Consider the following 23,369-nt stretch of genomic DNA (forward strand, 5'->3'; position numbering starts at 1 on the left):
TTTGGCACGACGAACTCAGCCATACAGCGATGCATTTCAGCCTCTGGCTGATGCCCCATCAGTCCCTTCCTTTGCCAGTGACCAGGTCATTCCATTTTCTGCCCCCAGGGCACCTTCATTTCAGTTTCCGGGTCATCCCATCCTCTTTGATTGGCCGCCCCATCTCAGCCACCAGGTCATCCCTCCACGGGCAGCAGGCCTGTGGTTGTTCCATCTCATCCTGGGTATCTGGCCCACTCTCAACCTGACAGTCACCCATCAGCTCCCAGGCTTTCCCTCTTACTGCCAGCAGACGGCTGTAGACCCAGAAGTTGAGCCATTCCATTTTTGACCATGGGGTGACTCCACTGGCTGTCCCAGTCTTGCTCGAACCATACATCATCTGTTGTGGAAGCCACTCACGAGCAGCCACAGGCTGCCCCATCGGTTCATCCTCATCTCAGCCATCCCTGTTGGCTGTCCCAGTCTTGGTTACCGAGCTATCCCACCATTGGCTGTTGGGACCGTGTATTCCTGGAGGTTGGGTTGTCAAACCCCAGCTAGCTTCACTCGCCAGATGTCATGGGGTGTTCTAGACATCAGGCAGAAGGAGCTGTCCCCTCTGTAATAGCTGTCTGAGCTAGTCAAAGAGTCAGGCCCACTCTTGGCTGATGGACGTAGGATTGGCCCCTGTTTTCCACAGATAGTATATCCCCTCTCATGGGGCAGCTTTATTCTCATCTTGGCCTTTGGAAACTTCTGATTCCCCTCCGCAGAGCCCTTCTAGACCCTGAGTCCTTTGAGCTGTGACCAGTTTCCCTTGGGGTATAAATTCCATTTTCAGAAGTTGGAACTCCCAGCTAATGGAGCAGCCTCCCACTTAACAGGTCAACAGCCCTGCCCCTTTCTAGCTGTTGGGCCATCCTGTTGCCTCAACTGAGGGCCCTCCTGATTCTCTTCAGAAGATCTGTGGTTCCTGCTATTGGGAGCACTGAAGGCCACCGTACTGAGATCTCGTTCGCTAGTTGGCTTGAGTGCACACAAGCCAATTTCTCCCAACATCTGGCCTCAGGAGGGTCCCACAGGGAAGCCACACACCCCTTTAGAGAGCCTGGCCCAGTGCCCCACCCTCCCAGCCTGCCCCAGCCAGTCTCCAGGCCAGTTAGGCCTCCATGCCATCCTCTGGCTTCAGGCCTGGAGGAACCAATTTTAGTTTCCTGTGACTGAGAGGTTGTAAATTGGACTAATTTTGGATGTGATAGGAAACCAAAATGAGGTCACCAAGGAGGAGGAGGAGGCAGCTGCCAATGTGCCACCCTCCCTCTGCCTCCACCTGCCCCCAGGGAGCTGTGGGCCTACCTGGCCGGCCAGGCCTGGGCCTGCCCCTGGAGGTAGCCCTGATTTCAGGCCTGAGTCAGGCAAGGCTGCCACCCCTCCAAGACCCCAGCTAAAGCCATGTTTTGCTTTCTTCTCTCTCTCTTTCGCTCTCTCTTTACTATACTCTTTCTTTCTCTCTTTTACTCTCTTTCTTTCTCTCTCTCAGCCCACAGGGGTAGCCTAACTGTTGTCTTTTGGTTCCCAGGGTAGGCTCAGAGGGTGAGCAAAGCTGAGGTCTGGTTGCAGTGGTGAAAGTGGCTCCCAAGGGCTCTGGGGCCTCCTCCCTTGGGCAGCCCGGGAGATACTTGACTGCCCCATGGCCCTAGACCAGAGGTCAGCAAACTTACTCCCAGTAAAAGGCCACTTGGAAAATATTTAGGCTTTATAAGCCATATAGTCTCTTGCATAATGACTCAACCCTGCCATTGTGGAATGAAAGCAGCCAGAGACAGCATGTAAACTAATGCCAATGGCTTGGTTCCAGTAAAACTTTATTTACAGAGACAAGCAGCAGGCCAGATGTGGCCCACAGGCAATGACTTCCCAACCCCTCCCCAGGGCCATTGGATTGAGAGGTGGAGGGAAGGGACAGAGGAGGAGACGACTGGAACCCTGAAGTTCCAAGATGAGAAATGATTCACCCAAAGCTGCTCATTCAGCCCAGTCTCCAGCTCCGCTCTGGTGCCTGGGGGCAGCCTGGCTCTGGCCCTGCCTGTGGGATATGGTGAAATCTCCAGCCAGCGCATGAAGCAGACAGGTTCTCCAGGGGAGGCCAGGGACTTCGGACTCCAACCACTGGCATGGGGACCTTTTACCAATACAGCATTTTCAATACAGCCCAACCTCATTAGATCCTCATGGCAACTCTGTGACAGAGGAAGCTCGGGGATTATTTTGTTACTCCCATTTCGTAGATGAAGAAACTGAGGCCCAGAGAGATGGAGTCACTTTTCCAGAGTCCCATATTTAGTAAGTGGCAGAGGTGGGGTTCAAACCCAGGTCTCTATGAGGCTATACAGAATCTGACCAGCCATGTCCTAGTTCTCTGTCCTTGCCCCTCTTCCCAGTGCACTTCAGAGATGCTGATGGGCCTGTGGGAGAGCACCCCCTTGCAAATGCATCAAAGACAGTCACCCTCTTCTCTGCTAGAACTGCGGTGAAGTGTCGGATGAGTGGATACTGGGCTCCCACCCTGTCTGCACTCTTTCCTTGGTCCAGTCCTCTGACTGGGAGATACTTCCAAGATCCCAGGAGAGGATGCTGGACCTTTGAAACAAAGAACCCTGGAAAGAGGGCAAAGACCCATGCCAGAGCCTGAATCCTAAGGAGGTGCTGGCCACAGGGCAGAGGTCTGCCGCTTCCTCACCTCTGCGGACAAAGTATAAGAACTGATGTCTTCCCCGGCCTCCCCAGGATTACTAGGCCAGCTCTGTGCTGGCCTGGATTTCTTCCTGTCTCCAAAGGATGGCAGTACTTAGAACACAGAGGCAGACTTTCCTCGTGTCCCCCAGCGAGACAGCGGGAGGAGCCACAGCAGCTCCCTCCACCCCTCCCACTCCAACATGACAGGCAGCCGCAGGGCCCAGGGGACCTGCCTTCACCACGCAGCCTTGGCAGCACTGGCAGCCCACTCAGACCAGCAGGGAGGTCGGCTTAGCCAGGAGGTATTCTGGCACTAGCTGAGCCAGGGCCAGAAGGTGGGCGGGCGGAGCCGACCTGGGGACTCAGGGTGGGTGCGAGGGCTTTGCAGCCTCCTGGGAGAGGCAGTGGCGGCGACGGCAGCGGCGACAGCTCCGATGGAGGCCTGGCGAGGTCCGACAGCGCGCACCCTGCACTGGGGCCTCCTAGTCCTGGCCCTCGGCTTCTTTCTCCTCCACTGTGATCCCTTCACCTGCTTCTCCTTTCTCTCCTCTCCTCCACCTGCCCCAAGTTTCGAGGACTCCACCCTGTCCACGGCCACTACCCTTGAGTCTATCCCCAGCTCCACGGGAGAGCCGAAATGCCAGCGACCCCGCACCCTGATGCGGCAGCAGAGCCTGCAGCAGCCGCTGAGCCAGCACCAGCGGGGCCGGCAGCCCAGCCAGCCCACCACCAGCCAGAGCCTGGGCCAGCTGCAGGCCCACATGGCCTCGGCGCCGGGCCCCAACCCCCGGGCCTATGGCCGGGGCCAGGCTCGGCAGGGCACCTCGGCCGGCTCCAAGTACCGGGCGGCGGGGGGCCGCAGCCGCTCCAACCCGGGCAGCTGGGACCACGTGGTGGGGCAGATTCGAAACCGAGGCTTGGACATGAAATCCTTCCTGTAAGTCCTCCCCTTGAGCGGGCCGGCCCCCACCTCCCCGACCCAGCCTCCTGCCCCCTAGATCTCCTTGGAAGCAGCTGGTTGTGTGTACCTCCCGGCCCTCCATCCCCTTGGCAGGGTGCCAAGCAGACTTGGCAGCCCCCTCCTTAGCCTCTTGTGGCTCATGCCTGAAGGCCACCATGGAAGGATTCTGAGCCACCTCCCTACGAGGACCCCTGCCTTTAGGGAAGTTCCCCCCTAAAAGTTAGGTGGAGACACTGGACAATGCCCTGAGATACATCTCTTCTCCCCAGCTAGTCCCAGGCTGCTCTTGGCCTCCCAGCCGGTCTTCCTTCACTCCTGCAACCTCTCTCCTCCCTGCTCTGCTCCCAAACCCATCCCTTTTACTCATCTCCAGCCCTGCCTCCTCCCCTTCAATTTACTTCTCCCCTGTAACCCGACTCTGCTAGCCCGACTCTGGCCCACACCCCTCCCTCCCTCCCTCTCACTTCCTCTATCCCTGTCCCTGCCACCAGCCCTCCCCCATCTCTCTGACCTTCTGTAGCCACCTGTCCTCTAGCTCCCGCCCTGACTTCCCAAGTCTCCTTCCTCCAGTAATGACCCATCCCCTGAGGACAAATCTGAGATGTTGCCCCAAAGCTTTAGAAAAGGTTGTTTCTAAATGGAGCTTTCTTTCAAGCATACAGGTCTAAGAAGTAACAACACACCATCAGTGTCTAACCTTAACCATTCCCTCCAGCCATTCGCCCACCCCCTGCTCTCCCTGGAGGGGCCCCACCCAGGAAGCCCCTTCCCCAGCATCCCTCTGGACATCTGCCCCCCACTCTCAGAGCCTAAGACAGGTCTGGGCTGCCATCCCCAACATCACCTCCCTCCTCTGCCCTAACATGAGCTTCCTTCCAGGCCCTGGGGATTTTTCCCATCGCCCAGGTCTTCCCTGGGAGCACTTTTCACGGAGCAGGAGACCAGCACACTAAGCCTGGGAGAGGAGAAAGGGAGGAGGAAAGGGAAGCATTGGCAAGATATAGGGATTCTGAAGGCCAGCAAGTTCCTCGGAGCGTCCTGTCTCTCCTCTGAGACCTCAGCCAGGGCTTCCTGGGCAGGTGGGAGCGCTGTCCTGGGCGAGACACCCCATCCGAAGAGGCCCTGCCATGCCAGCTTCCCATACCTGTGCGAGTGGCCCATGGCCAGCAAGACATGCTGCCCGCGACTCTCCTTGGCAAATCAGGACACCCTATTCTCTGGGGCTCTACCCCACTCAAGGACCTTCAGGAATCTAACTGGACGCCTGCACAAGACGAGATGCCCAGAAAAGCCTCCTGTCTTCCAGGTGGTGGTTTGTTTTGGGACAGAGGCTTGAACAGGACTGAGAGGCTTCCGGGCGCCTGCACACCCCTGCTGCTCCCCACCTCAGACTGTCTCGTCACAGCTGTCACCCCACTTCCTGTTCCAGCAGCCATCAGACTGGGCCAGGGGCCTGCCAGGAACCTGGGTACCATCTCTTCCCTGCCTGCTGCCTTCTCAGCGAACCGGGATTGGTCCAGCATCGCACATGCAAAAGCATCCTCTGTCCCTGCTCTGCATCCCAGGCCAAGTCTCACGTTCCCCTAGTCGCTGGCAACCTCCAGAGCTCACATCAAGGGTCGGCCAACTTTTCCTAGAAAGGTCCAGATAATAATTTAGGCTTTGCAAGACGCATGTGATCTCCATCACACATTCTTTTTTTCTTTAAAACAACCATGTGAAAATGTAAAAACCACTCTTAGCTCGTGGGCCGTACTTTGCCCCCTGCCTTACAATTTAGCTGCCCTGCTTCTGAGGCTCTTTTCTTGCCCAAACGCTGGTGGCTCCAGTAGAGAAGCAGGTGGCAAGGGTTGTCCTGGCCCCCATGATCCCACCTACGCCTTGCAGGGAGGGCAGCAGCCCTCTGCTTGATGGTCGTGACTCCCCTAACACTGCCAGCTTCTCCCTCCACTCTCCAGCCCCTGCCCCTCATCCTAAGCCTCGCGGCCTGCAGAGCTGGAGAGAGTGACGAATCAGGAATTTATGCAGAGGAGCTGTTCTGTTTTTAAGAAGAGAAAAAGGAGTATCTGAAAAATGCATTAACCGGGGAAAAAACATGTTGTTTTCACTGAGTTTGCCTTCCCCCAGCACAACTAGCTCCCGAGCAGCCAAATGGAATTTTACCAACTCTGAAACAGTACCGGTGGGCAGAAAACAAAGAAAACGAGGATTTGTCCTGAGGGAGGGGGCAGAGTTTTTTTTCCCTGAAAGTTAGATCCCAGCACAAGGGTCAGCCTGGAGTAACTGTGCCCAGGACCAAAGATGCAAAGACAGGGAGGGGCACAGCAGCCACTTAGCTCCCTCCGTTCGCTGAGACCCCAGAGGTAATGTCCCATTTTCCAAGACCCTCGTGCCCTCGCCCCTCACCTCAGAGGCTGTTTCTCACCTGTTTGTTCCCTTTTTGACAACCGCTCTGAGAAGTTAGAGCAAGCTCTTCCTCTGTAAACCTCGCCTCCCTTCACGTTGAAGTGGTAGACATCCTGACCCAGCATCCTCTCCCTTCCAGAATATTCCATCAGCCCTACTGTCTTCCCTTTGGCCCTTCTTGAGACGTGCTTTCCTGCCTGGCCTGTCCGAGAACCCCTCCCTCTCCTTTTGTTCTGATGAGAGGCCCCACGCTGGAGGAGCTCCACAAAGCACCCAGAAAACGCTCACGGACTCTGATGGCCTATGGGGACAGCAGGGTCACCACTGATGCTCCCTTTTCCCCCCTCCCGGCAAATGCGGGTAACCTCGCAAAGACCCTGGCAAGTTGCCCAATGGTTCTCTGAGAATGCCCCTACTAACGGTGTCACACCTGGCCTCATACAGCTGCCACATGTCCACTCCAAGAGAGTCTCGCCCTCTTGCCTACCCCCCGCCTGTTCAGCCTTGACTGTGCTCCCTCAAAGTGCGCTCTCTCACTGCAGGCACAGGCTCCCTGCAGTCCTGCCAAAACTTCTCCAGACCTTGCCAAGTTCCTGCACTTTCTTGCCGCCTTGGCTTGTGGTGCCTTCTGGACCTCTTCTCCAATGAAAGGCCCTTGACCTGGACTCAGCGGTGGTGCTCTTTCCCTGGATCTCCAGCAAGGAGGACACAGGAGACAGCCACTGTGGCCGAGTTGCCATATACCACAAAGGACTTTCATTCTCCTCTGATGGGCTTGTTTATCCAGGAGCCTAGGGGAGGTAGCTCCTTAGACCCTGCCTGGCTTCAAGGACATCTGGTTGACCGTGACACAGCATTGTCTATGAAGGGCTTCCATAAGGACAGGGTGCAGTACCCATTGGATTTTGAAACTTTCTAAGCCTGCGTGGTGCCGGTGCAGAATACTGACGGAGCCCGATACTGACGGAGCCCCTCCCTCTTCTCCCAGTGGCCCAGATGGTCAGAGCGAGTCCAGCTGGGCATGCATTAGCCTTTGAAAATCTGTGGGGTCCCAGGGCCTATGCTCCATTCCCCCCACCCTACCCCCCGTGTTCCCTTGGGACTGTCCCAGCCATAGGCCACCTCTGCAGGCCTCTGCCCAGCCCCTTGCAGTTTAGCTCTGGAGAATCTTGCTCTTGGCTCGGGCCAGTGGAGTCTCAGGCCATAGTCACCTCCCCTCCCTCCCTGCCTCCACTCTCCCCACTCTATCCTGCAACTGTTGACAGTGCTGAAGTTTGCTTTCTTTCCTGCAGGGCCAGTTTCTTACACTTTTTTCTTCTCTCTCTTTGTCTCTGTCTCTGTCTCTCTCTCTTTCTCTCTCTCTCTCTCTCTCTCTCTCTCTCTCCTTCCCCCCTGCCCCTGCCCACGGGGCCTCCTCGTTTCACCCTGGCCGGTGGGCTGCCCACCCCGGGCAGGGAAGGCCGGATGGTGGTGCTATCCTTGGTCTTAGGGCTTTCGGAACAGGATGACTTTGCCAATATCCCTGACCTGCAAAACCCAGGAACCCAGCAGAACCAGAACGCTCAGGGGGACAAGAGGTACGAGCACAGGCGAGGGCCTGCGGCGGCGGCGGCAGAGAAGGAGGCGCGGAGAGGCCGCCTGCCTCGACCGGCCCCGGCTGCTGGATGAGGTGGTGGTGCCTTCAGCGGATGCTGGAGCGGGAGGACGAGCCCCCTCCCCAGCCGGTGCCCTCACACACAGCCACCTTGGTGGTGTCCCTGGGGTCTGAGGCCACTTGTGGCCATCCTGGGACCATTCTGGATCAGGCCTGCTCTCCGGCATGCTTGCCCCAGCCCGGAGCAAGCGCAGCCTTTTCTGCCCCATCTTCCTGCTTGGCTCCTCTCTGCTGCCCTCCATCTTTCATCTCTGTCCCCACCCCAACCGGAAATCCCTGTTTCTCTGGTGGTTGGTGGGCGGGGGGGATGTTAGGGAAGGGGCGCCAGCCTGTTCTCCCTCATCCCCACCCCCTCAACCTCCCTCTTGCCTGGAGGTCCTGTTGGGCTGCTTGGCTGATGGAAGAAGAGCCCATGGTGGGAGGGTCTGGGGCATGGGAGAGACCTGGTGACCAGAAATAACCAGAAGGTTCTCCCCTGAGCCGGGGCACCAGGAGAGAGCTGGGGAGGGCCCGGAGCAGTCAAGGCAGCCATCCTGAGCAAGGGTGAGGCCTGGCTTTGTTGGGCTCCCTGTCACTGCGGCTGGCCTCGGGACCCTATGGAGACCGGGCATAGCCTGTGTGGCCACAGCACAGGCCAAGCAGGAGCCTGGGCATTTAAACTGCCACAGCCTCAGCTATCAGGAATTCAGGAAAGCATCTCCTACTGTCCCCGTCTCAGGAGGGGCGGGGCGCTGCTCACGGGCAAGGGGTAGGGTGGGAGGTCCCAGGGTTCAGGCAACATCCCACAGCTGGGCCAGTGGATGCCTGACCTTAGGTTGGGTTGACCACACCTGTGGTTTCCAGGATGAATTAGCCTTTGGGAATCATGGGAGGAGGGCTTCTCACCTTGATCGGGTCTGCTTCCCATCAGACCAAAGGCCTGCAAGACAGCGTGTGGCCTGGCAGCCAAGACATCTGCCTTCCAGCTCTGGTTCTGCCAGAGCCTCATTCCGCAGCCCTGGGCAAGTCACAGCCCCTCTCTGGGTTCTCTGCTCACTTATCTGTCCAGTGAAGGATTGGACAGGGTAACCTCTAAGGAATGGCCCCTCAGGCTCAGATATGCTAAGCTTTTCATGAGGGAAACGGGTCTTTAGGCTGGGGCATGTGTCCTGTGAGCTGGGCAGGGACTGTTTGGACAGGCCATCCTGAGGCTCTTGAGAGGCCCCAGGGGCCAGAAGGGACTGTCCCAGGCTGCTGCCCTGGGCTTGTGGGCTAGGGAGGGTGGATAGACTGAGAGGCAAGATGGCTGGCTTGCCTGTCCCTCTGGTGGTTCCTGGAGACCATCCCTCCCAGTTTCTTCCCATCCTGAGTCCACAGTTGCATGGTCTGTGGTGGGCAAGGCTGGAAGTCCCCAGAGAGTGGGGCCAGGTCTTTCACTGAGTGGCACAAATGGTGTCAGGCCCTGAGCCCATGTGCAGGGGTACCAGAGGAGTGGAGCCTGCCACCCCTGACCCACCTAGGCACTACTACAGCAGCTGTGACTTCCTGAGCCAGGGTCTCAAAGCTAGGCTGCAGGGCAGTCAGAGGGCCACTGGGAGTGCCAGGAGCCAGGGGCGAGAAGACATAGGGGGTGGCTGGAGTCCTCTGAACGCCCACTAAGAAGCTGAGACTGGTGCTGGGAAAGGTGTGAAGCGTGAGGGAGCAGAAGCAGGCTGGAAACAAGATTTCACATCACCCATGTGTTAATGAACCGGCTCCATTGTCACCCACAGTCTATTTTTACCTCCTTGCCACTTAGGTCTCACTCCATATTTAACACACCCATCCCTTCTGATCATCACATCAGCTTGTCCCCTGCCTTCCTGGGAAAGGTGGGTGTGGGGGTGGAGGCCGTGCGCCCTCGCCACCACCCAGCCTGACTTTCCAAGTGGACCGTGCCATTCCAGCCTCATCATGCCCACCTATCCTGGAAATTCATTCCTCATGGACACTGGGGTGCTTCTCGGCTGGTGGGCTGCCACAGGGGTCCAGAATCCAATGCTTCCTTCCCAGCAGACTCTCCCCTTCCCAAAGCTTGGCATCAGCACCACCCACTGGGCACCGGGCAGCTTAGGGCCCCACCCCTCTGAGCTCCTGGACCCTCAGACTTGGGAGTGGTAGCCTTGGGGTGGCTGTCCCTCCCTCTTCAGCCTTTCCTTCTAGACCCAGGGTCTGCCCTTCTGACCCCAGCCCCACCTTTCCCTCCCCAGCTGACCCCTTGACCAGATGTCTCTGGAGGAAGGGGTAGTGGCCCTTGGCTGTCACTGGGGAGGACACTCAGCCCCCTGTGAGGCTGTGAACAGCAGGCTCATGGGAGACAGCGCCCCGGGAGGAGGAGTGGCCATTCCAGGTTCCAAGCAGCGTGGGAGTGTGTCCAACAAGCAGCAGGAGATGGGAGGGCCAGTCACTGCCTCTGTCCCCACGATTCTTGGTGTCCCTGAAGTCCCCCGTCCGGGATCCTTCAGCTCCTGGGCCTCAGCACCACACCTCAGACTGCACTCCCGGGAGGGAGGGAGGCCCTGGCTCCACGCCCTGCTGTGCCCATTCCACCCTCTGCCACTCTGCTCGTGTCCACCCCCTCATGCTGTCTGCCATCGTTTCACCACTGCTCCTTGGGATCCAAATGGTTTCCACCGCGGCCCACCCCCACCCCGAGTGGTGGACAGGGCAAGGCGGGGACCAGGCCACCCCCATTGCTCTCCCTACTCTGAAGCCACCATGTTCTGTCACGGTGTGTGTCCCCCGCCTCCTCTCTGCCTCTCCTGTTGGCCGCACGCTCCTCCCTGTCCCCTCGTCCACCCGGCAGCCTTCACACGTCTCTGACTAACTTTCTTGGCCTCTCTCTCCCTCTGTCTCCTTTCTCCCATCTGCTCCTCACAGGGCTGCCCTGGGCCGGCGATGGGCCCCTCGGCCTCTCCCTCTGCCTCTCTCTGTGCCTCTCACCTCTGTCTCTCTGTCCTGTGACCTCCGACAGCTTCAGTGGCGCTGACCATCTCTCCCAGGCTGCTTGGCAGCTGTGCTGACGCTGCGGCGTGGCCAAATAACTCTAACGTTCTCATACCTTCAGCAGCCAATCTCGCACTCTCCCTGCTCTCCCACTCTGTTTCTAACCTGACTTTACCTCTCCAGCTGTTTCGGGCTCCTTTCCTTCCCCCTGCCTGCCCGTGTGAGCACGTGTCCTCTCCTGTGCGTGTGTGTGTGGTGCGTGCGTGTCCACATGTCCATGCGTGCCATGGCCCTCTGGGAAGGGCGCCCGCGTATCGCTGGGTGGAGTGGGCGTTTCCGTGTTGTAGAGGCAGGGCCAGGTTTTCACAGTAGGTGTATCATGCTTCTGATAATCAGGATGTTGGGCCCTGAAACCACTCCCTGCCCTTTCTGTTTCAGTTTGTCCCCCTTCACGTGCACTCGTGGCATGCCTGGGTCTCCCCAACGCGTCTCCTCTCGGGATCCCTGTGTGCCATCGCTGTATGTGTGTCATCACTGCTGCTGTGGTTGGCCTGCCTGTGGCCCCTGCCATCCTCTCCCTGCCCCTCTGGATGTCTGTGAGGCTCGTATGCATGTGTGTGCCTGTGTGTGCACATGTGTGTGTGCATGCATGTGTGTGTGTGTATGCGCATGTGTGTGCATGCTTTGTGTGTACGTGTGTGCATGCGTGTGTGTGTGTGTGCACACACGCACCCTGCTTTGGGACCCTGATATCTCCCCTCCAGGGCCTGGCATATTCTGTGCATGTCTGTCTGTGCCTGTCGTGGTCGCCTATGTACTGGAGGCTGGTCTCTACCCGAGGGCCATGGCTCATGTCCACCCTCAGCGTGTGGTTCCCAGTTTGTGGCTGTGTGTTCTCAAAGCTGTTCTATTTTAGCCTGTTCTGAGCCTCATGCTACTGGTCCCCCGTCTCTTCCTCCCTGCCTTCCTCCACCTCTCTTCCTCCTCATGGGACATGCCAGCCTGGTCCCTGGGCAGGCTTTTAGTGCCCCTTCCTGATCCCCAGCTGAACGGAGCCTGGGCTCACCACCCAGCCACTGGGTCAAAGAGCCCAGCATCCTGGGAACGTCATGGAGTCAGGTGCAGACAGGGCTTCTTGGTGGTGCCTGTCTTTCTGTGACCCTGGGTGAGAGCCTTACCAAATGCACAGTCTTCAGCAAGTGGGAGAAGGATGGGAACTGGGGAACAAGGGGGTGTAGACTCACCCTATCCAATATGGGGCCATTAAACCTAAATGAGCTTACATTCAACAAAATTAAAATTTCAGCTCTCAGCCACACTGGCCACATTGCAGATGCTCAAATGCACACATGCGGCATGCGGCTGTTCCACTGGACAGCACAAATACAGAATACTCTGTCACTGTGGAGAGTTGTCCTGACCTCACCTGGTCAGTCTCATGTCTAGAGGGTGGGAAGAGGATTCTTGATGAGCCCAAGCAAACACAGGTGGGGCGTCTGGGAGACAGACCTTCTGGGTGTGTTTGCAGAGGGTAATGACGCAGAGAGGCACCTGGACACACCACGCCACGGCGGAGCCTCCCTCTTCCAGGCTGGGGGCGGATGGGATAGAACAAGCCTCTGGGGAGTGGGGGCGGTGGCCAGCTCACAGACCAACTATGCAAGCCAATGACTGGAGGGTGGGGGGTTTCTGGGGAACAGGAAGAATGGGGACACTTCCCCCAAATATCCCCTATAGGAGTAGTTAAGCCACAGTCGCCTGGGGCAGGGGCTGCAAGGAGAATGGGCCCCAGGCATGGGTTTCCAGGGAAAACCAGGTGTCCATGTGGACAGGAGTACCACTCCTGCTGGCCCGTCGGGGATGGCAGCTGCTGGGGTCTTCAGAGAAGGTCCTGCCGCCCCTCAGGCCAGGGTGCCCAACCCAGCTCACTTCCCAGCCCAATCTCATTTGGACTCCCCTGCCCCCAGGTTGCCTGCAGGAGGGAAGGCGGTGAACACAGCCCCGGTGCCAGGCCAGACACCCCACGATGAGTCCGACCGCCGGACCGAGCCACGCTCCTCTGTCTCAGACCTCGTCAACTCCCTCACCAGCGAGATGCTCATGGTGAGAATGAGGGAGCCTGTGCTGCTCCGAGGAACTGGGCTGGGAGGCCAGGGGCAGGAAGAAGAGGGACGTGTGTGGGAACCAGCAACGGCATGGGAGTGGCCAGGCAGGGGAACCGGGTCAGAAGCAGCCTGGAGAGCCAGGCCCAGCATGGTGGCCACTCGGCGCTTGGTGACTGAGTGTGCAAGGCCGGGGTTTGCTTCCCAGCTCTTTCATCAAAGTATCTTCTCCATGTCTCAGTTTCTTCCTTTGACAAGTGAAAATAAGAATTCCCATCCTGCTTTGATCCCTTTGTGGATTGAGAAGGCACCAAAGAAAACCCACTCATGCAGGATACTTGCAGGATCCTAGAGGGAAAGGCTGGTGGGCAGAGGACTCAGGACAGAAGGTGTCCCCTCCCGAGAGTGATGTCCCCTTAAGTGGAGGTCTGGGGTGGAAGGCCTAGCCTGCGACCTCCCCCATTCCCATGGCTAGAGGCCCCTGAGAACAGGAGAGCAGGAATCCACTGGTCCCGGCTCCTCTGAGGGACAGCTGTGATGGGGTGCTGCTGTCCACACCCGTGCCCCACCAGAGGCCTCCAACCCTGTGGGATCCTAGTTCTAGGTTGCTTGGCCCAGACAGAGGTTGTGGTTCCCACGGTGCCCCCACGGGGGCAGCAGTGAGTCACAGCCACTTGCCCCACCTGTACTTTTCCAAAGAGGTCCTGGAGGGAGAAAACTGGGGAGATTGACAGACAGAGATCAGTTAAAGGTCGGAAGTCCCAGGAAGGCTTGAAGAGGGGATGAAGTTGGGAATCCAGCCCCTGCTGTGTTCCTACTGGACTTGACCTGGGACGCTTCATCTCCTTGGATTGAACCCCTCACTTCTCTAGAGAGAAGGAAGTAGGCTTGGGAGCTCCCAACCCCTCCCCCACTGCCCTGGCACCAGAGCCCCCACCCTTCTGCCATGTAGAGTTCCAGCCAGCTCTAACCATCCATCCCCACTGCCCCTTCTAGCCTGGCGTTTCTCAAATTGCTACGTGTGCAGGAATCACCCAGGAACCTTGTTAAAATGCAGATTCCTGGTCAGTGGGCCTTTGGTGGGGCCTAAGAGTCTGCTTTTTTCCTTATTTTTTATTTTTTATTTTTTTGAGACAGAATCTCATCTGTCCCCTAGGCTGGAGTTCAGTGGCACAATCTCAACTCACTGCAACCTCTGCCTCCCGAGCTCAAGCGATTCTCCTTCCTCAGCCTCCCGAGTAGCTGGGATTATAGTAGTGCACCACCACGCCGGCTAATTTTTCTATTTTTAGTAGAGATGGGGTTTCACCATGTTGGCCAGGCCGATCTCAAACTCTTAGCCTCAAATGATCCACCTGCCTTGGCCTCCCAAAGTGCTGTGATTGCAGGCATGAGCCACCGCGCCCGGCCTATCCTGTGGTTTTCTTGAATCCACATTAGAGCATCAGATTTTCCACATCCTAGGTCTGGTCGCCTTGGGCCTCTCCACCTCTCCCCTTCTCCCCGCCCGCCAGGCCCCTGTGTGTCTGGCCCTCCACTGCCCTCCTTCCATCTTCCCCCACCCAGGCAGACTGACCCTGGCTGTCTTCTCCTCTGGATGGGCCATTACCACAGCCCACCCTGCCTCCCTGCATAGCCCCTTAATTGGTTACAGCTTCCCGGTAGCCAGGTTCCCAGAAGGGACGGCCCCTTCACAGCCAGCTTGCCTGCCCCTTGCTGCCCCCAGGGAGGGGCCAACAGCTGCAGCCTGCAGAAGGAAGCGCAGGCCCCATCTCCCTCTCCTGTGCTGGGAAGATGCTCAGAGGTGGGAGGGCAGAGTCTGATGGCACAGCTCTGTGCCAGTGCTAGGCCGTTGACGTTAACAGCCATGATAAGATAAGCAGGGCAGAATCAGCCCACTGTGACCTCAGCCTGTCCCAGTCTCCGGACCCTGGGCTGTGGAATCTGGGGGTCGAGAGACAAGAGTTAAGCACCCAGAGCTGGCCAGAGAAGGGGCTGAGGGGCAGGGGTGTCCGAGAAGAGGCGAGGCCACACGTGCTTCTGGGCACCTGCTGCCCTGGTACGGGGGTGGCTTGCTGCTTTTCGAGGCTGACTTCTGCTAGGGCTCGGGAAGCACCTTCCCTGACTGTGATGGGGTGGCCAACCTGGTTGCCAAAGAGATGGCTCTGCCCCAGCTGAGTAATTAGGGCTCAGGGCTGTGGCTTAAGAAGGCTGGGAGTGGGCACAGAGCTGCCACCCCTTTCCGAGGTGAAACCCACCTAGCCAGCCCAGGCCTTCCCAAGACCACACGTTTGGGAGCCAAGAGCCAAGGGACCAGAGGGACCTCAGGTGGGGTGGGGGCCACCTGGGCTCCGGTCATCAGCAACTCCACCCCAACTTTAGAAGCAAGGGGGTGGGCGAGTGGTCTTTGCTGGCACTGTCTACACATGCTATGCCCCAGGTGCTCGGTCCCTCTGCCAGTGGGTCAGGTCACGGGGCAGAACTCTAGAAGGGACCCCTTCTAGCTCTCCCAGGACCCCTCAAAGTAGGTGTCATGGTCCCTACTCTGCAGATGTAAAAACAGGGTCAAAGCGTGCGTGTGGGGCTGGCATAAGCAGAGAAAAGAGCGTCGGGGAAAAGCAGACTGTGGACAAGGAAACCACATTCTCCATGGGCCTGCAGTGGGGCTTGAGGGGTTATCTGGATCGGCCAAGGGGTGGGGGCTGGAGGGAACATCTTCTGCTGTAAGGCAGCGCGGTGCCCCCAACTAGGCAGGACCGGGGTAAAGCCCCAGACTCTAGATCTGAGTGCAAGAGCAAGGCGCAGGTGGAGGGGACTCAGGATTCCTGGCCGCTCAACTGGGTTGCGTTCCCACTGGCCATTCAATCGCAGGCGACTTGAGGCAAGTGACCCAACCTCTCTGTGCTGGCAGCCACAGTTGGAACACCGGGAAAGTGTTCCAGCGGGAGTGCCTGCCTCGTTGGGATGTTGTAAGAGGTCAGTGAGGACAAGGCACAGGTTACAGGCGGCCAGCCAGTTCGTGGTAGTTACTGTTGTGAGTGTGAGGCTGGATGCATGGCTCATGCCTGTAATCCCAGCACTTTGGGAAGCCAAGGCGGGCAGATCACTCGTAGCCAGGAGTTAGAGACTAGCCTGACCAACATGGTGAAACCCTGCCTCTACTAAAAGGACAAAAATTAGCCAGGCGTAGTGGTGTGCGCCTGTGGTCCCAGCTACTCGGGAGGCTGAGGCACGAAAATCGCTTGACCTTGGGAGGTGGAGGTGGCAGTGAGCCGGGATTGCACCACTGCACTCCAGCCTTGGCAACAGAGCGAGACCTTGTCTCAAAAAAACAAAAACAAAAAACTCTCACGAGTGTGATTCCGACGGTTTTCACCTGGCACGGTGAGTCCGCAGGTCTTTGCCAGCTTGAGGGGAAACCTCAGTGTTGTGCTGGGGTGTGGGCCTGCTTCAGTGGAAAGAGCAGGATTTTGAGTCAGAGAGGATTCATACTGCTGTGCAGTCTTGGCCATGTGACTTAACCTCTCTGAACCAGTCTCTTCAGTGAGGGTGGTGCCACCTGCCTCGCCTGGCTATGATCAGGATTCAGTAAGGAGACGGCGATGGGAGAGTCGCTGGTCATGGCAAGAGCACACTGGATACATTATTATTATCTGTATTATTTAGTCTTTCAGAGCCTAGGACTGCCTCTCGAGGATGAAGGAGAGGGCACAGAGCAGGTTTCTACGGGGGAAGCGGGGGAGAGAACGGATGCCTGCAGTTTTTCTTACTGTGGTACCCAGGGTCCTGCTCCTGTCTCTCATCCAGTCATCGTGGGAGACTTTCGAGCCAGGGGTACCTGAGCCATGCAGCCCCCTAACTGGGTCTGCTGTGATCAGTGGTCTGGGGCTGCACTCAGGCGGCTGGAGGGTGGGCAGGGTTCCAAAACCTCCTAGGTACTACCAGTGTGCTCACAGGTTCAGACACGTGGCTGGGAGACCCTCCTCCCGGCTGCTTCCTGTGGTTGGATGTCAGGATGGGATGAGATGCCCACCCTGCCTCTGTGTGACTGTCCGTTCCTGGGTCAGCCCAAGCGCCCTCCCTCCCAGCACTCCTCAGCCCCTATGGACAGTACAGTCATCTGAGGCGCCTTGTACCCAGCACTGATGCCCAGGCCCACCCCAGCCCCATCCAGTCAAAGTGCTTGGGGACAGGGCCTGGGGGGTCTGCAGTTTTCTTGTCCCTGGTGATTTTGCCTAACACAAACAGACATCGCTCCTGAAAACGTACCTCTCTCATTTTGTAAATCACATCATTCTCCGCACCCTAGAGAGTCACTTTGCAAAGAATTGTTGCGGTACACTCTTTTTGATGTGAGCAGCCTCCCTCATCTGCTGTGTAGCCCAGGTTTGTGTCCGTGCATCCCACAGTTGGCCCTACCGTGCCACGAGAGGGCAGGGAGGTCTGGGGGGCTCGGGAACCCCAGCACGCACCAGGGCAGCTACAACCAGGAAGGTGAGGCAGCGGAACTGGAGCTTGGGGCCGGCGGCAGACCCAGGGCCGCGAGGAGAGCCTGGGAGGTGGGTGTCGTGCATACGGCTTTGAGGTTCAGGAGACAGAGCTGTCTAGGCTCTGCCATCCCCCCTTCCCCTCCCCTCCTGGGAGACCCCGGTCAAGGCACCTGCCCTCTGAGCCTGAGCAGTGTCCATGGGATGTGGCTGGGCCACCACCTTTGGCCTCTCACCCGTGCTGGCCAGCAGTGGGGACATGGGGGGAGCAGAATCCTCCCCAACCCTGCCGGCCTCTCCCCCACCCCCAGCTCTCCCCAGGCTCCGAGGAGGACGAGGCCCACGAGGGCTGCAGCCGAGAGAACCTGGGCCGGATCCAGTTCAGCGTCGGCTACAACTTCCAGGAGTCCACGCTCACCGTGAAGATCATGAAGGCCCAAGAGCTGCCGGCCAAGGACTTCAGCGGCACCAGTGACCCCTTCGTCAAGATCTACCTGCTGCCTGACAAGAAGCACAAGCTGGAGACCAAGGTGAAGCGGAAGAACCTGAACCCCCACTGGAACGAGACCTTCCTCTTTGAAGGTGAGGCTAGTGCCCCCCTTCCCCCGCCATGATCACCTCTTGCCGTCCACCATCCCCCTACCCAACCACACATGTGGTCACATGGACAGATGCATATGGGCACACACCTGCAGGCCCACAAATGCACAAACACATGCAATCAGATACACTTATGTGCACACCTGCATGCGTGCACAGGCACAGATCCGTACACGTGCGCTCACAAACGCCCACACAGGCAATGACTTGGCCCGGTTAACCTGATGCATTTTGTGTCTAGTTGGGATCAGGTCACAGGAGCCAAGTGGAGCCAGCATCACAGCCAGAGGCCGAGGAGGGAAGCTGGGCCACCGCCTGGTGTTTCAGTCCAGACACAGAGCTCATCCTGAGGAGGGCAGGGAGGGAGGGAGGCACCCACAGGACTCAGAGCTGGAGCACCCTGGAGCCACCAGAGCATAGTGGTTCAGTGCACAGGCTGTGGCCTAGGCTGTCTGGGTTTGAATCTCAGCTCTTGCCACTTACTCGCTGCGTGACCTTGGGCAAGTTCCTGAGCCTCCCTATGATTTGGTTTCCTCATCTACAAAATAGAGATAATAATAGTGAGGGTTCAACAAATAAGTGAATTGTAAAAGCACTTAGAACAGTGCCTGACACCCAGCAAATGCTTGATACCAGGTTGTTAAACACACGCCATCTGTTGCCGTTCTCTGCCCCCCTCCCTCGCATGGGACAGGAACAACAGCTCTGAACCATGCCTGGAGGCCGCGGAGACAAATGTCCTTTCTCTCTCCTGCAAGCCCCCTCTGAAGGCCGGTCTTTATCTCTTATCTCTGAGGATTCAAGGTAACCAGGAAGCTGGGCATGCGATTAAGCAGTGATTTCTATCCCAGGGCCTTTGGGTGCTAGGACCCCGCTTAGAGAAGCTGTAACCCTTTGCCAATGGCTCCCCATTCATCCAGGGGGAGTAGATCCCTACTCCAGCTGCCCCAAGCCCTAGCCTTCCAGAATCTTCACCGTGTATCCCAGGGACCTTTCCCCACCTGCCGTCCCACCCACTTAGCACCCCACCTCTTCTGCAAGGTGACAGCCAGGTCACCCACTAAATGGCACTGAGGGTGAGCAGTGAGTGTCCGTGTGCTTCTGGATGCCCTCCTTTGCAGGCACCACGAGGGCCAGGTTAGAGATGGCTCAGCCAGCGAGAGGTTCAGCTGTCTGGAGGTATAGGTAGCCAGCTGGCAGGGCGAAGGTTCTGAGCAGAACTCCAATCCTCCCGTCTCTTCCACAAGCACGTGCCCAGCAACAACCACGAGCCGGGCACTCTTCTAGGTTCCGGGGGTGTAGAAAAGCATGAGGCACCGTTATGGCCCTCAAGGCATTTCTGGCCTAATGGAGACACAGATGTGTAGATAAGCCAGCCACACGCAGCATGACAGGAGCTGCAGGAAGCCAGTATGAGCTCCCTTTGATGGTGCTGAAGAAAATTTCCCAGAAGAGGGACCATTCCAAATGGGTTCTGATGGATGAGTAGGAGTTTGCCAGCTAGGAGCCTGCCTCCTCTGGTGTTGATGAGAGCTGACTGGGGTGCAGCGACTTCTTGGAGCTTCCAATATTCCCAGAACACTTGTCCTCGTGCATTTTACCTGAATTGATGCCAGGGGTCCCCTGGGCAAGGTCCGTGGGGGACTCTGAAATAAGCAGGACACAGCTTCCCACCATATGAGGAAAAGGACCCTGAACAAATTCAGAGCGTCTCCTTTTCCCACTCACCTGCTCCTGTCGGAGCTCCTCGGTGCTTCCAGAGTCTCTGGGGGAAGGTGCTGGAATCCTCCGGGGCTCCTCCTTCCCTTCATCTTCTGCACCAGCCAGGCTTAGGTTCCAGGCGTCCTCCGTCCTGCTCACACCCGGGTTCAGAATCTCCTCACCTCAGACCTCCGGGCTGGCCTGTGCCCCCTGCACCTCCTGGGCCAGCCCCACCTCTGACTAAGCCTCCCAAGAGCTCATGACTCCTGGCTTCAGACCTTCACCTGGCCCCCTCTTCCCTTCTCCATCCCATGCAAGCCCCGTCTGCTCCTCTCCCTCTGACCTTAGCTGCCACTTCACCTCAGCACAGTCCTGCTGCTCCATCAGGCCATTTCATTGGCATTGATTCATCTGTTCAATTATGCATTCACTTAACAAATATGTATCGAGTGCCTACTATGTGCCAGAAACGGTGTTAGACACCGAGATCCAGTGGTTGGTAACAGAGAGGCCTTTCTGGGAATCCTTGCCTTCCGGGAAAGCCAGACAAAAATCAGGGAAAGAGACAGAGAAATCTATTACCGTGTGTGGTATGTTTCGCGGAAGAAAAGGTGCTAGAGCGTATAATGGGATCCAACACTGTCTGGGGTGCCAGGAAGGAATACTGAGACTTGAAGGATGAGAGTAGCCAGAAGGGGGGCGCATGGTGGGGCCAGTGTGCGCCCGGCCCCGAGGCGGGAGGAGTAGGGGTGTTGAAGGGCCAGGAAGGAGGCCGATGTGGCTGGAGCCCAGTCATTGAGTGAAGAGCGGTCACAAGCCAAGCAGGGAGAGGACAGCCGGGCCAAATTGTGGAAGGACTTGAAGCCAAGGTAGGGTGCCCGGCTTTTATTCTAAGTGCACTGGGAACCATTGAAAGGCTTTAAGCAGGAGCACATCATGATGGAATTTCTATTTTTAAAAGATCTCTCTGGCTGCCGCGTAGAGAATGGACGGTAGGAGAAAGTGTGGATGTGGGGAGGGCGGTTTGGAGATGCTTGCAGCTGCCTAGGCAAGAGGTGCCAGCGGCTTGGACGAGGGAGGTGACAGTAGAGAAGGGGACACTGTGGGAAGAAGGACAGAAGCACAGGCGAGAGGAGGGATGCCGAGTCACAGGACACTTGTCACCTCCTGCTTCTATGCCTTTGCCTTTTCCCTCCCACTGATGCTTCCCCACGTCCCTCTGCCCTGAGTCCTCCTGGGGCTTGCGTACTGGCAGCTGTGGCCACCTAGGCAGAGCCACTTGCCCAGACCTGCCTCGGGACGATTGGCAGCGGCTGCTCAGCCACTGAGATGGACACAAGGTGCACAGGTGAATGGATGATCGCAGTTCTACTCTTTACTAGCTGGGACTCTGGGCAAGTACTTTAAGCCGTCTGAGCCTCATCTGTAAGATGGACGAGATGCCATTCACCTTGGAGAATTGTTGAGGGAACCCCATGAGATGGTGACAGTTCTTGCTAGCACTTCAGTAAGGTCTAATTGCAATCCAGTGTGCCTGCTGGCCCGGTGGGGTGGCAGCGGGAGGGCACAGGGCCTGCCTCCTCTTCCCAGGGCCTTCCTTGCCTCCCGGGCCCCATGTGGCCCCTCTGTGCCCCTCTTCACTCGCACCCATCTATACCACCAGGTTTTCCCTATGAGAAGGTGGTGCAGAGGATCCTCTACCTCCAAGTGCTGGACTACGACCGCTTCAGCCGCAACGACCCCATCGGGGAGGTGTCCATCCCCCTTAACAAGGTGGACCTGACCCAGATGCAGACCTTCTGGAAGGATCTGAAGCCATGCAGCGATGGGAGTGTAAGGCCCCATGGGTGGGCCTTAACTGGACAGGCAGCAGGGCAGGGCTGGGAGATCTGGTCCCAGACCCTCGTCAACCTTAGAAAGGCCAGGAGGGCTGTGGGAGAGGGTGCAGATGGGCAGGCCCGATGGAGCTCAGTCCTCACTAGTAGTCAGAGCACTGGTGCTTGGCACTTGGGGGGGACTCACCGGATCTGTAAGAAGGAACCTAGGGCTGTGTTCAGGGAACAGAGAGGAGATGGTGGACCTGGGAGGGGCAGTACACACACCTGCCAGAGGAGGGGAGACAGAGTGAGACAGAGGTGACAGACAGGGGCATGGGTAAGCGCCAAGGTCAGGGTAGAGGGGGCCTGGGGGCAGCTGGACCAATCAGAGAGCTCTGCTAGCCTAGTTCCCCACACCCCTCCTGTTGTGCCTCCCAGGGGAGCCGAGGGGAGCTGCTCTTGTCTCTCTGCTACAACCCCTCTGCCAACTCCATCATCGTGAACATCATCAAAGCCCGGAACCTCAAAGCCATGGACATCGGGGGCACATCAGGTGCGGGGCTCCTCCAGCAGAGGACGGGCGGGCCGGGGATGTGCTGGTGACACAAGGGTTACACTGGATGTGGAGAGCAGGGTCTGCAGCGGTCCTCACCCCAACCCGCCACACCCCCACCTCCAGTCCTCACTCCTTACCCTAGAGGCCTTGGGGGCCCCCTTTGGAGCACCCTCATCTTGGACTCTGTTCTTCCCAGAATCAGGAAGAAAGGGAACATTGTGGGAAGACCTGGGTTCTATCCCCAGCTCTGATGCTACTTGTCTGAGATTTTGGACAAGACCTGGCCTCTCTGGGGCTCAGTTTCCTCGTTGGTAGTAACAGGAGGGCCCAGGTGATCGCTAAGGTCCATCTGCTGATTCTCCCAGGTCCCTCTTGTTCTTGCCTGGGTCTCTCCTTGCCTCTGGGGAAAGCACACGGCCCTCCTGCCTCAGCTTCCATTCCTGGAAGGGGAAAGGGATCCTAGGAAGTCCCTCCCCCGTGGTCCCTCTAACCCTTCCCCACTCCCTCCCCCAGACCCCTACGTGAAGGTGTGGCTGATGTACAAGGACAAGCGGGTGGAGAAGAAGAAGACGGTGACGATGAAGAGGAACCTGAACCCCATCTTCAATGAGTCCTTCGCCTTCGATATCCCCACGGAGAAGCTGAGGGAGACGACCATCATTATCACCGTCATGGACAAGGACAGGCTCAGCCGCAATGACGTCATCGGCAAGGTAGGGGCGAGGCAGGTGGTGTGGTGCACGCAGCTGGTACCAGCGAGGCTCCGTTCCTTAAAAGAAGCAGTGGGGGTAGTGGGCACAGGCTGGACACCAGGAGAGACTGGGATCAGTCTCCTCCCCTCACAGGCCTCTGTTTCTTCATCTGAAAATAAGGGTGTGAGATGACCCCCTCGCAAGGATTCCTCTCTAAGCGTCCTCCTATGGGTAGGTCAGCTTAGGACAGACCACCAGCGGGCAGGGAAAGAAGTAGTGCAAGAGAGGAATGGCCTGGATCTCAAAAGAAAGGTTTTCTGGACAGGATGATGACATTGGGGCAGTATTGCCCGGGGTCCTGGTCTACACAGGGTGAGCTGCGTGGGGCAGCGTTGGGAGCTGCGATCAGACTCCAAAGACCTCGTTTCAGTTCCCATCCCATCTTCAGATAAACCGTATAACTTTGGGCCAGTGGCTTGGCCCCTCCAAGCTTTAGTGTTCTCATCTGTAAAGTGGAGCAACTAGTACTGTCCCTGTAGAACTTTACAGGGTGGTGTAAGAATTGCTTGAGGCATGTGGATGTTCTTCTCGTAGAAAGTTGGCCGGGCACAGTGGCTCACGCCTGTAATCCCAGCACTTTGGGAGGCCGAGGCAGGTGGATCACCTGAGGTCGGGAGTTCAAGCCCAGCCTGACCAACATGGTGAAACCCC

At 57.7% G+C, this 23,369-nt stretch overlaps 1 protein-coding gene across 13 annotated transcripts in view; it reads left to right on the top strand.

The window, feature by feature from the left end:
- Positions 1-23,369, top strand: part of SYT7 (synaptotagmin 7) — a 65,685-nt gene that overhangs the window by 35,327 nt on the left and 6,989 nt on the right. For 6 of the 13 annotated variants that reach the window (XM_005577633.5, XM_005577636.5, XM_005577635.5 and 3 more), the window contains 7 exons: positions 3,287-3,655; positions 7,540-7,662; positions 12,671-12,806; positions 17,604-17,874; positions 21,257-21,426; positions 21,849-21,963; positions 22,480-22,679. In XM_005577633.5, the coding sequence (XP_005577690.2) occupies positions 3,287-3,655; positions 7,540-7,662; positions 12,671-12,806; positions 17,604-17,874; positions 21,257-21,426; positions 21,849-21,963; positions 22,480-22,679 (1,384 nt within the window). Of the gene's footprint in view, positions 1-2,989; positions 3,656-7,539; positions 7,663-12,670; positions 12,807-17,603; positions 17,875-18,586; positions 18,697-21,256; positions 21,427-21,848; positions 21,964-22,479; positions 22,680-23,369 lie in introns of those variants that run through there. The other 7 variants (XM_005577637.5, XM_005577641.5, XM_005577640.5 and 4 more) reach the window with 4 other exon arrangements.

The sequence above is a fragment of the Macaca fascicularis genome, chromosome 14, assembly GCF_037993035.2.
Source record: "Macaca fascicularis isolate 582-1 chromosome 14, T2T-MFA8v1.1".
NCBI classification, from domain to species: domain Eukaryota; kingdom Metazoa; phylum Chordata; class Mammalia; order Primates; family Cercopithecidae; genus Macaca; species Macaca fascicularis.